Source organism: Penaeus monodon, chromosome 3, assembly GCF_015228065.2.
Source record: "Penaeus monodon isolate SGIC_2016 chromosome 3, NSTDA_Pmon_1, whole genome shotgun sequence".
NCBI lineage: Eukaryota > Metazoa > Arthropoda > Malacostraca > Decapoda > Penaeidae > Penaeus > Penaeus monodon.
This window is the reverse complement of record NC_051388.1, coordinates 17,121,858-17,135,678: the sequence shown is the minus strand read 5'-3', so window position 1 is coordinate 17,135,678 and position 13,821 is coordinate 17,121,858. Positions and strand designations below refer to the sequence as shown.

Here is a 13,821-nt window from a genome sequence, read left to right as displayed (position 1 = left end):
CATGAATAAAAACCTTTCAATGTAAGGATATTACAATTAAAAATAATTACAGTGACGGAGGTTGCTTTACAGATTTAGAAATCTACATTTACGGAATTTAGTAAGGAAAGATACCTATGATATGGTAGCCCTAAGAAAGTTGAGGAACACTCGCACCTTTCAATCATTCAATAACTCACCAAGATTAGCATAAAAATCACTAAAATGTGACAGGTGATCCCTAAACTCTGCTGCTGTGGAAAGTGCAAGAAATACTTGATTTCTTCTGCCATCAGCACCAATCTGGAAAAAATATTTTCATCATTACATAATTCCTTGCAACTTCAACGAGATATTACAAATTATGAAACAACCCAGAAATACAGTAAAATAACATGGGCAGTAGACGCACCGAAATACATTCCCCATTTTGTACTCGGGCCAAAAGAAAAAGAAAAAGAAAAGAAAAAAGAAAGAAAGAAAAAAAAAAAAAAACGTCACTTCAGTGCGTGTGATGCATGTCCACCACTGTTCTTTATTGCAACATTAAAAATTAGTGACATATATATATTGGCAATTTTGGTATACTATCTACTGTGCATTAGCACAAAGAGCTGTTACAATGAATGATGAGACTATCAAAATTATAAGAGGTTCTGAAATACCTCATGTATGTGTGTATATATGTGTGTGTTTGTGTCTGTAATTTGCACTCTTACTGTAATATGAGGAAAAACTCTTGATCGCCTCACTCTTTCCGCTCCTTATTCTGCTCTATATAATTCTTAATTATCAATGAACGAACAAATTCCTGATTTTCTGAAATCTAAATTACTTGTGCTCCCCTAAAATGAAGTATCACCCCCCTCTTAGAATGTCATACTTCGATCAGCTGATTCTAATAAGAAATTAAAGAACACACTACTTATCAGACAATACAAACTTATAAATTTTTATAATCTATTCATATTGCACTTCCATAAAACTATTATTATTGTGACAAGAAGTAAAGACATTCCTGTCAAAATATATTCTTACGTCTCATATCTGTTTTCGAAATAAATATAATTAAAATAGTATCTTTGACGTTGGCGAACTACAACAAACTTTTCCAAATATCAACAAAAACAGAAGACGAATATAATAACAATAATCAATAATCTTCCAATGTCTTTACCAGGTCTAACAGCCACACCATCTCCTCCCCCTTCCCTTTCCGTCCCCGTCGAGAAAGACGGAAGAAACATCAAAAGGAGATAAAGATACAAAACACTACAAAAAAAATAAAAATAACAAACCTCTGCTACTTTCATAAACCTGCCGCGTCTGTTTTGTTTCACATCTATGTAGAACCGTTTGCTCTGGATCTGTAGCATCTTCGTCGCCAACTCCTGCTCCCCCGACTGTTGTTGCCCTGAAAAGAAAGAGAAAAGCGTTAGAGACGGAATCAGAAAGATTTATTAATTAAAAACAATTGGTATGACGCTTTGACTTGCCAAGAAATCACTGAAATTAGCAATGACTATCTCTTCTTGCAATATAGACAATCAATGGTAGGTCGATGAATGTACGCATGTATGTATGTATATATGCATGTATGTACATATGTATGAATGTATGTATAAATGTATCTGTATGAATGTAAGTATGTATGCATGTATGTGTGTATATGTGTGTGTGTGTGTGTGTGTGTGTGTGTGTGTGTGTGTGTGTGTGTGTGTGTGTGTGTGTATGTGTATGTGTTGTGTGTGTGTGTGTGTGTGTGTGTGTGTGTGTGTGTGTGTGTGTGTGTGTGTGTGTGTGTGTGTGTGTGTGTGTGTGTGTGTGTGTGTGTATGTATGTGTGTGTGGGTGCGTGCGTGCGCGTGTGTGTGTGTGTTACAAACACACACACACACACACACACACACACACACACACACACACATATATATATGTGTGTGTGTGCGTGCGTGCGTGCGTGCGTACGTACGTGTGTGTGTGTGTGTGTGTGTGTGTGTGTGTGTGTGTGTGTGTGTGTGTGTGGGTGTGTGTGTGTGTGCGTGCTGTGTGTGTGTGTGTGTGTGTGTGTGTGTGTGTGTGTGTGTGTGTGGTGTGTGTGTGTGTGTGTGTCGTGTGTGTGTGTGTGTGTGTGTGTGTGTGTGTGTGTGTGTGTGTGTGTGTGTGTGCGCGCGCGCGCGCGTACGTGCGTATGTGTGCGCGCGCGGGGGCGCAGATATACAATATCTATACATACATACAATATATATAAATATATACATAAACACACTATATATATATAATATATATATATATATATATATATATATATATATATATATATAGAGAGAGAGAGAGAGAGAGAGAGAGAGAGAGAGAGAGAGAGAGAGAGAGAGAGAGAGAGAGAGAGAGAAAGAGAGGTTACTACGAAGGCGTGGATGAGAAGAGGGACGGAGGGGGATAATGTTAAGCAGACAGGGGGGCGACGGGACTGGGGAGGTGGAGGTGCAGGCACATGACGTAAAGGGTGTCTGGCCACAGTCTCGTCGTGGTGGTCGCCGCTTGCCAGACCTTGTACTTGCGTCTACGTTGCTTTTTCATAGTCAATCATTTCGGGCTGTAACCACCGAAATGCATTCAGCTAAGGATGCATTTGTTAGTATTTGCGGATTTAATAACTTATGCTCTTTTATACCTATTCAGCTACGCTGGTAATTTCATCTTTTCAATAACTTTAATTAATTTAATCCCAAATTGCAACATAACATTATGATAATTTTCATTACAATTTTCTCCCCCTTAAAATATCTCTTCAATACAAACGAAATTCTGAAACCCGAAAAGCCGTGCCGCGCACACAAATAAAACGTCACATCCTAGCCTTCCAGCTAATAAACGGAAACAAGCACCCTACTCTAGCATCCTTGTTAAAAGAAACTCCCCATAAGTACTGGCATCCAGATCCTAGCGACCGTGTATTCGGACGTACTTGAAGGTCCGATCAACACGTACTCTCCTCGAGGGCCTTCTGCGCTTCCCTTCGTCAACACATTTTCCCATCCCTTTGCAAAACAGTTTCCAAATGTCTTTGATCCAAAAGAGGCTGTTAAAAAATCGTTTCAGATCTTGGGTTAGCTTATGCATAAACCGTTCATTGTTTAGCGTTTCGCAAGCTCCCTTAATAACGCTCTCCCTAAATAGATTTTCGTGTCTACGACTAAAGAAATAACCCCGTCCCTATTCAAATCGCCACCTGTTCAGCTAGATGGCTTAATTCCATCGCAGTTCCTCTGCTAATGCATCTGCACAGGTCATTGGTGAAAAACGGTCGCCAATTCACTTGCAACTGAAACTAAACTCCAAATGGCTACTCGTACCCCACCGTTTCAAAGGGCGCCCTTGCCGCTTAACCCGTCCACTTGAGACGAGGAGAATATATGAATCTAAGCCACAGACGCGCACCTGAATCTGTGTCAAAATACGGCCGTTTCCCCGCCTCAGCATGTGCCTCTGCACACGTATAATATATAGTTCTGGCCACCCTCCCAGCCCAGTATAACAAGTCCCCAGCCCTTAGCAACACGCACCTCTCCCCACAATAAAACACAGCGACGTCCTCCGCAATGTGCAACTGCTCCGTTCCATTCACCTCATTGCCATGCTCCCGAGATGCGAATCCATGTATAGCCTCACCATATACCTTATCAGCCCGGCAGAATCATCCTCTATGCTACCTGATCCACCTATTACCACGCATAGCACAGTCCGCTTGATGAAAACATCCCGTGCGTCACACGCCAAAGAGGACCAGACAGTGTTGGTGCATCCTACTAATTCAACGCTCCATCGTGCAAACGCTCTCCCCACATGACCGACTTCCTCTTCGCAATTTCGTTCGCTTGAAACATGATTATCAGGGGCTGCAAAATTACACAACTCATATTAAACTGTGATTTAACAAGACCATGCATTTTCCTCAAACGACCCTTGTTTCCCTCCATCAAACAACTCGCATCAACTGACTTGTATCCTTGTTCACCCACTCCTATTTATCCGTCCCAGCAGCATCACCTGCTTCACTTGCTAACCTAGTCCCATCCCACTATCCTTGCATCCTTGGCCTCCTCCTGCCCCACTGCCCCACCTGCTACAACATCCTGCATGCACTAAAAACCAAGCCTCATTAATTTCTTTTTGTATCATAATCATTGCTAATTAAAAAATAGAGGCATCAGAACCTAAAACGAAGTTCGAAAACAGTTTTAAAATTGCCTGTTTGTGCACTGACGTGTCGGAGAGCCAGGGTGCCAGTCTAGAGTGTGGGCAGACAGTGAACGACCTCCACTGCATAGACAGCTTTACTTTTAGTGCGAATTAAAGTTGGCGAGAAATGCATTGCCGTTTGTGGCACTGCTGTTCTGGCGTGACCTTTCACCTGTCCACTGGCAGTGGCTCCAACACGAGAGAGAAGCAGGAACTCCAGCAAGGCCTCTACAACAGTACGCTGCCGCTGCCACAGGAAGTCGCCAGTAGCGCACTCGATCAATAGCTGCTGAAGGCCGTCCTTAGCCTGCTCCAGCCCACCATGCCCCGCCACCCTGCCCTGCCTCCCTTCCTCCAGTCCTTCCTGCCCTACCACCCTACCTTTCCTATCCCATCATTCTTCCCTTTATCCTTCGTCCTTGCCTTGACCTCCTATTGGCTCTAACACCATTCCCTTCTTTATGCCCCTCGACCTCTTCCTGCCCAAGTGCCCTTCTGCAGTCCCTCGACTTTTTCCTGCCCAAGTGCCCTTTCTCCAACTCTCCCCGTTCTCCTTTAAGCCCCTCCTGCTCTGCCTCTTCCTGTCCTTCCTACTTGCCCTCCTTCCTTTCATACCTCCCTGCTACCCTACCTTCCCGACGCTCCGCCCTACTGCCCGCGTCTAACTGTCTTGCTATATTGCCATTTTACCTTCAACATCACAGAGAGAGAGACAGAGGAAGGGTGAGAGGAAAGGCAGACAAAGAGGGAGAGAGGGAGGGAAAAATACACTGACGGAGTTCTAGGAAGATAACAGATGAAACGAAAGACTGCGCCACAAAGTGAGAAGCCCACAGACAAATACACCGACATCCGAATCTATTGCTGCTAACACTACAACGTGCGCTTTGCATCCGTGACACACGACGGGGGACCTCTTTGCAGGCTACAGTGTCTGCATCAATGCATGTCGAGCGGATGAAGGGGGGGGGGGAATTACATCACCAACAAGTATAACCATCTAATGACTAGCGTAACACAAATGTGAGTAATGCTGACCCATATGAAATTAAAACCTCATGAAATCGGAATGTGTAAGTACACTCACTCACTCACTCACTCTCACTCTCACTCTCACTCTCTCTCTCTCTCTGTCTGTCTCTCTCTCTGTCTCTCTCTCTCTCTCTCTCTCTCTCTCTCTCTCTCTTTCGTTCGTCCGCACCTGGCTGTCATGTAAAGGCTATTACACCTTTAAGTGTACTTTAGAACACATCCGCGTTGGGACAGATGAATCCATTACTTACGCGCATGTCACCTGCTTGCTTGCTTGCTTGCTTGCTTGCTGCTCTGAATAAGACTCGGGACGGGGTACTTTTAAATTCTACTCATGTCTTCCATATTCACTTAATTTCGCTATCATAACATATCAACAGACTTGGTACTCATTACGGCTTTTCCTACCCGGCACCCATTCTTTACCCAGAACGCTTCGTCACACCCCCTCCCCCCTCTTATCAACATCACAGAGTACTCAAGAATACCCAGTTCGTCATCCGTTCGCGTCAAAAAGTTGCATATGCATGAGACAGCCCATTCACCGACTCCGACTCCTCCTTCGTATATTGCACAATTCACAGCAGCGCCTCGGAGGAGCGGGGACAGTGCGCCCTCGGGGATAATTTGACCCCATTCCGGCCACAGGGTCATGTGCCCCACAAAGGGTCTGCTCACGAGGGGTGCCAAGGAACGAGAGGAACGCCGGCTCGCTGGTGGAAGCTGTATCGGTGGCTAAGGGGGGCACACCACTTCAACACTTCAGTCAAGATGGCGGCGCTGCCTGTGCCAGTTCTGCTGGCAATCATGGGCGGACGTGGGGATGGGGGAAAGGAGGGGCAGGGGGAGGGTATGCATATATCCATGGGGGGTCCCCTGAGTAAGGTAATGTAAAGAAGGGGTGGGGAGGAGGAGGAGGAGGAGGAGGAGGAGGAGGAGGAAGAGGAGTAGGAGGAGGAAGAGGAGTAGGAGTAGGAGTAGGAGGAGGAGGAGGAGAAGGAGAAGAGGAGGAGGAGGGGGGGGGGAGGGGGAGGGGGAGGAGGAGGAAGAGGAGGGAGGGAGGGGGAGGAGGAGGAGGAGGAGGAGGAGGAGGAGGAGGAGGAGGGAGGAGGAGGGAGGAGGGAGGAAGGAGGGAGGGAGGGAGGAGGAAGGAGGGAAGGAGGGAGGAAGGGAGGGAGGGAGGGAGGTAGAGAGGTAAGAAGGGAAGGGGATTGGTGCTCTTGTAGGTCGTCCGTTCGTTCATGACGCTGCTGGACCAGCCTCCTCCACCACCGCCTGCTCCCGCTCCTCCATTGGCCACAGCGACACCTATATTTGCTACTATGCTTCACAGGCTACACAAGTATCTCCACGGCCGCGGATAAGCGAGGGAGTGAGGATCTTTCGTTCAACATTCCTTACGGTCAGAGTCCTACAAGTGCGATCACATCACTCGTGCCAGAGCGTCAACAATGTGCTGGGAAGACCCGTTGCAGAGTATCCCAATGCTTTCATTAAGAGTTTATATTAGGTGGGCTAAAAATAGCCTGCTGTCTAAGTATAGCATGCGCCATGTTTTTATGCTAATGTTACTGGACAGCCAACTAACGGGACAGTTTGCACCCACGAGAGCAACTACCGATCCACGAATTCTAACCATGTCATTTCGCGTAAAGCCTAGTTTCCACCATTAGAGGAGGTAGGTAATGAGCGGCACTGCTGTGCGATGCCCCCCCCCAGAATCAGGCAAATGCATCACCTCATGTGCAAGCAACACTGGCGTCAACCCTTCTCGCATGCCCGACAAAAAGACTCGCCTAAAAACAAGCCTGCGGTATCTCCTGAGTAAATGTGCAGCTATTTCTTAACGTATAAAGACTATGAAAAGGGGGATTCTGATGCTGATTTGACGGGAAATATGACAAGTGCCGTGAGCAAAGCATGCGAACCAAACCCCGCCATTCGGATAATGATGTTCCTCAGATAACGCAGGACTACGCCCCGAAAGGCGCAGACGTCAACATTTGTCGCCGCAAATGGGCGAGCCGTCTATTGGTGTACTTCTGTTCACCACTTTGAGAAAATATGTATTTAAGTAGGATAGTAGTCGCGAGCATATATTCATTTGCCAGTACACACACACACACACACACACACACACACACACACACACACACACACACACACACACACACACACACACACACACACACACACACACACACATACACAACACATACACATACACATACACATACACATACACATACACATACACATACACATACACATACACATACACACATATATATATATACCTACACGCACACATATAGAATACGTGTAAGTGTGCACAATGAAAACAGAGCAGAAAGACCGGGGAAAATGCGCAAGCACTGATGCTGAGTAAGGCCTTTAGAGAACCGGTCAATAGCAAGCATCTGTATGGAAATCGCGGTCAAGTGGACCGGCAGAAGGCACTACCACTACAGACACACACACAGGCAAGCACTGCAACGAACACCATTCCACCGACAAATCTCGTCTGCCCACAAAGCCTCCCCTTCAATCTCAGGTCGTTGTGAAGGCCGAAGCGCCGCTGCCGCCGCCGTCAGACGGCACCCATTCTGGCTCGACCGAACGACGGCCATGAGACTACAATAACAAATACACCGATCCTAGAATTCATGGAACAATTTGCCTGCCAGATGTCTGCTGTGGGGTCTCAAGGACCTCAAGGATATATCCCCGGTCATACTTAAAAGGTAATAATAATCTGCAGTATGTATGAAAGAGTCTAAGTATAGAATGTGCGCAAGCGTAACTGTATTCATGTGTTTGTGCATGTGCACAAATAAACGCAAATGCATATGTAGGTGAATGTTTTTGCACGTAAGTACTTGAGTGTGCGCGCATTTGTATTTGTATATTCATGTAAGTGCGCGCGTGTGGCGAGTGAGGCGGTGAGATAAGGCAGGTATGTGTCCCACTTGCGAGCGCTGTAAGTCAACCACTTGCCGGACACCTTTACCTTTAAACAAATTGGCCAATCTTCGCGTTCGCAAACCTCTATGGATGTAAACAATCTCCGGTTTTAGACTCGGAAACTTTTTTCCTCCCATAGCTTTTCATATACTGTGATATTAATGGAAGCACCTTTTTCATATTCTTGCAAAATATCTGTCACTCATAAAAATCGCCGGGAAAAGAATCTGATTATAATTTTCTTTCCAAAAATGAAAGTTTGTTGTTTTTCTTAGGACTTAATATTCTTGCCTATGTGTAGACCAGTCGTTGATAAATCTATGGGGGAATGGGGGAGTATAAGGAAGTGGGAGGGAGAATGGCAGAAACAGAGGGGGGAGGGGAGAGGAGGGGAGGGAGGGAGGGAGGAATGGGGGAAGGGAGAGGAGGAGGGAGAGGGAGAGGGAGAAGGTGCAGAGAAGAGGAGAGGAGGCGAGAAGGAGAGGGGCGAGAGAGAGAGAGAGAGAGAGAGAGAGAGAGAGAGAGAGAGAGAGAGAGAGAGAGAGAGAGAGAGAGAGAGAGAGAGAGAGAGAGGGGAGGGGAGGGAGGGATGGAGGGGGGAGAGGGAGGGAGGGAGGAGGGAGGAGGGAGGGAGGGAGGGGAGAGAGAGAGAGAGAGAGAGAGAGAGAGAGAGAGAGAGAGAGAGAGAGAGAGAGAGACGGAGAAGGATGTACTATTACAGGAGACCACGGACAGACTTCAAATTTATATTACATCTTTCATCCTTAAGCTCGAACTACTGTGTTGCAGCTATCCAATACTGCAGAGCTGATTACGACACAACGCAAGGTCACGTGTCGAGCGAGACGCAAAAAAAAGAAAGTTAATTCTATTATCCAAACCGAATATGCAAAACTACTAGATAGAAAAATAAAATGGACATGCAACAGATATAATGAAAATAATGAAAAAATGAGGATGGGACCACATAAAAGGGTGAAATCCCACCTTCGAGTTACGAGACCGACTCCACGAATCGAGGTAAAGCAGCACAGGCGATTAATGTGCAAGAAGTTATGCTGCGTGCCTGGTTGCAAGGTATGGAAGTACAGGAGAGCGCGGGGTCGGGCACTAGGGAGGGGGAGGACGGTGAATTGGAAAAAGAAAGCGAGCGTGCGAGTGAGCGAGAGATAGAGGAAGAGAAAGAGAAAAACAGAAAGTGAAAAGCAGAAAGAGAGAGAGAGAGAGAGAGCGAGAGAGAGAGAGAGAGAGAGAGAGAGAGAGAGAGAGAGAGAGAGAGAGAGAGAGAGAGAGAGAGAGAGAGAGAGAGAGAAGGGGAGAGAGAGAGAGAGAGAGAGGAAGGAGGAGGAGGAGGAGGAGGAGGAGGAGGAGGAGGAGGAGGAGGAGGAGGAGGAGGCAGCGGCGGCAGTGGTGGTGGTGGTGGCAGGAGGGGGGGATGAAATAGGGCGAGGTAGAGAGAGACGGAGAGGAGTCGCGCGGGGAGGAGGGGGGGCTCCTGGCTGGGGAGTTCCCTTCGCTCTTCGTACCCAGTCATGGCGGCAGTAGAGGGATAGGGAGAAGGGGAGGGGCTTAGAGGCCGCGGACCCGACACTACTATCACCAGTTTTTGTTTGCTTGGTGTCTCCCGTGCCACACGTAGCGGCCCTACCCGCTCATACCTACGCTTATGCAAGTCACAGTGACACATCTGATGGCCACGGAGAGAGACTCCCTCGTGGCAGCTATGAGAAAAGGGGGAAATCTTCCCGACCATTGCAGCGACACCTTGTGTTCCCGGCGTGCAGACTGACCCGCGACCAACACTTCTCTAATGAATAGCTCTTGCGCTCCTCGCCCTCAATCACAGCCCGTCCGTGATAGATCGCAGCCATGGACTCCTCTCAAAATTATAATGTGAAACGGCAGTATATCTGCAAAGAGCATCTGCTCGGGGCACACGCGAGACAACTTCAAGAGGCGGCTTATCACGTGCGACGAATTATCAAAGCAAATGCTACGTCAACTTTAACCCTCTGAAATAAGAGTGGATCTTCTCCCTAGACGCGAGTGCCCACCTTCACATTCCTGGTGGCAACAGCTGACTCTAAAGGCCGTGCCTCTCCCACAGAGGACCGCTCTCTCTTTTCTCTCTCAAGAGTACACAATCGTGTGTATACGCACAATCCGTGACTGACCCCCTCTCCCTGTACCTTGTCTTTCTCGTCCATCTTCCCAGCAAACCAATACATCTACAGTTCACACTCCCTTCCCAACTAACGAGTTGCAGCATCCCCTCCCCACCCCAGCCGGTGGGGAGGTGCTGCAGCTGGTCCTCCCTAGTCTTCAACAGCTGGCTACACAGCTCACCTCCCGTGCCGTTCCCCAGCAACAGCGCCAGCACCCAGAGTACAGCCATCCAAACTTAAAGCAACAAATAGATTGATCACTATATATAACCCTGCATAAACAATAAAAAAACGTTTATAACGCAACACAAGTCCGAATATTTCAATCATTGAATATAATAGGCGTTATGATCGCCCGCTTCTTTCCCCTTCGTTTTCTTTCTTAACAACAATCATGAACCTTGAGCAAAATGCACGGCGGGATTCACCTGCTTACATAAAATATCAGAAAGCAGAATGGGTTTCATCGATTCTCGTGGTCTTCGTCGTACGAAGAGGAAGAGGGGGGAGAGAGGAGGAAGCGGGCAAAAGCAGGAGAGAAGTGGATGAACCTAAGCAACAAAGAGAAGCGAGAGGGGGCTTGGGGCGAAGGAGCTGCGACCACGGAGGAGAGTAGGAAAGGGGCCAGAGGAGGAAGGCGGGGAGTGACAAAATAGAGGGAGGTTACGGGAAGATGCACACACAAAAAATAGGCGATGCGAAACAAAGGATCACGGGATGGATGGAAAGTAAATGAATAAATAAATCACTTTATCTCTCCTTTTCCTTCTTTCTCCCTACCTCACTCACTTTCTCACATTCTCTCTCAGTCAGTAGTAGCAGCATCACTCACCACCCCACCAAACACATACATACATACATACAAAAATACATACAACATACACCCCCCCGCGCGCGCGCACACACACACACGCACTCACACACTCACGCACTCACTCACTCACGCACTCACTCAGTGATCACGCGGCATTCATTACTCTCACAGCAGAAGGCAGAACACCACACACAAACAAACCACACACACACACACCACACACACCACAACACAACACACACACACACACACACAAACACCACACACACACAGAAAAAAAGAAAGAGAGACAAAGAGGAGAGAGAAAAGGGGAAAAAGAGAGGAAGAGAGAGAGAGAAGGGGAGAGAGAGCGAGGAGAGAGAGAGAGAGAGAGAGAGAGAGAAAAGAGAGGAGAGGAGAGAGAGGAGGGAGAGAGAGAGAGGGGGGGGGGAGGGAGGGATGGGGGGGGGAGGGGAGGGAGGGAGGGGGGAGGGAGGGAGGGAGGGGGGGGAGGGAGAGAGAAAGAGAGAGAGAGGAGAAAGAGAGAAAGGAAAGGGAAGGAGAGAGAAAAGAGAAGAGGAAGGAGAGGAGAAGAGAGAGAGAAAAAAAAGGGAAAGAGAGAAAGAGAGGAGGAGAGAGAGAAAGGGAAAAAGGGAAAAAGAGAAAGAGAGAAAAATGAGGGGAGAAAAGAGGAGAGAGAGAAGGAGAGGAGAGAGAGAGAGAGGGGGAGAGAGAGAGGGGAGAGAAGAGAAGGAGAGAGAGAGGAGGAAGGGGGGGAAGAGAGAGAGAGAGAGAGAGAGAAAAGAGGGGAAAGAAAAAAAGAGAAAGAGAAAGAGAGAGAGAGAGAGATAGAAAAATAGAAAGGAAAGAAAAAAGAGAATATACCGTGAAATAGCGTACTCTCTCTCTCTCTCTCTCCTTCTCCTTTTCTCTCTCTCTCTCTCTCTCTCTCTCTCCTCTCTCTCCTCTCTCTCGCTCTTTCCCCCCCACCGAGGGGTACGATGAGACGCCTTCAACCCCCCCATCACCGCGCAAAATGCTCTGCTCCTTTTCTCTCCCCCCTCTCTATCTTTCCCCCTTCCACTCCACCCCGTCTCCCCCACCCACGTAACTCTACTCTCTAGTACTCTTGTTCACCATAGACGCCAGGCAGCCCTGGGTACGTCTGGTCCTTTTGCTCTCACTCATCGATTCTCAGCCGGCAGTACTGTCCGTCCGCGCTTGTTCCTACCTTGCGCTACTCTCATCGTCTTCTGATTCGCTCTCTGTCGCTCTCGCTTCTCCCCCATCTGCCCCCTCTTCCTCTCTTTATATCTGCCTTTCTTTCTTTTCCCTTCTATTCCTCGCTCCCTGCTCTCTTTCTTCCACCCCTCACTTCCCCTAACCCCCTCATTCCCTTCTCCCCTTCTCCAGTCCCCAGCCCTTGAGCTCCACGCATCGCACACCGGGGAGCATCTCCACTCATCTTGCCTACTTTTTCCTCCGCTCTGCATCTCGCGCAGAGGGAACGGCGCGACGGCGTCTGAGCGTGTTCCCGGCGTGTCGGGAGCACCTCTTCGCTCAGCTGTTACACCTTGAACACTCAGTCAATAGTCGTCTGTCGTTGCGGGCGCATGTGTACTGCCGCTCCACCGACACGTACGCACACAAAACTACTATACATGCATACACAGATGGGACCTACCGCCGTGAGTTTTGAATAAATAAATGGGGTAAACTAGCAGATATTAATAATAATTGCAATCAATTAAACACTGAAATCCTACAACTTTCAATTATGCACAAACATGCATACGTGCACATAAAGAATCTGAATAAATAAGCCGCCGATATATCAACTGCTAATAAGATTAACCGAGTTCGTCATTTAAAGACTAAGTAATATTCTCTCAGCGCATCAGGCTCTTCTAGTTTACCTCGCGGGCCTCAAAAATATTATTGGCTACAGCGTCTACTTCTTAAACAAACAAAGAACAAACATAATCGCCTTAACCTCTCTAAACCGACCGACGGATCACTTGAAATACAGGCTACAGTGCGGTTCCCAGAAAAGAAAGGAGGAAAGAGGACACACATACGGACACAAAAAAGGCAGAGGAAAGGAGAGGAAAGGAGAGGAAAGGAAGGGAGTGCACGGGTTGGGAGAGAAGAGAAGAGAGGAAGAGAAGAAAGAAGAGTGGAGTGAGGGCAGAGGAGAGGTAAGGGGCAGAAAGAAAGGGAGGGAAAGAGGAAGAAGGTAAGGGGAGTAAGAAAGGGAGAGAGGAAGGAAGGGGAGAGGGAGAGAGGAAAGAGAATTGTTGAGGAGAGGAGGGGAAAGGAAGGGAGAGCGCGGGTGAGAAGAGAAGAGTGGAGAAGAGGGGAGAGGGGAGAGGAGTGGTGAGGGGCTGAAAAAAAAGGAGGGAGAGATGAAGAAGGAAAGGGGAGTAAGGAAGGGAGAGAGAAGAGGGTGAGGGGCTGAAGAAAAAAGGGGGAGAGAGAGAGAGAGAGAGAGAGAGTGAGAGAGAGAGAGAGAGAGAGAAGAGAGAGAGAGAGCATGAGAGAAGAGAGAGAGAGAGCATGAGAGAGAGAGAGAGAGAGAGCATGAGAGAGAGAGAGAGAGAAGAGGAGGTGAGAGAGAGAGAGAGGGGCATGAGAGAGAGAGAGAGAG

General features: G+C 47.8%; 1 protein-coding gene across 1 annotated transcript in view; it reads right to left on the bottom strand.

Moving 5' to 3' along the window:
• The window catches only part of LOC119592712 (skin secretory protein xP2-like), a gene marked incomplete in the record, with an annotated part of 85,662 nt that overhangs the window by 7,127 nt on the left and 64,714 nt on the right, over positions 1–13,821 (bottom strand). The window contains 1 exon segment of the mRNA XM_037941650.1: positions 1,278–1,393. Coding sequence (XP_037797578.1) covers positions 1,278–1,393 — 116 coding nt within the window.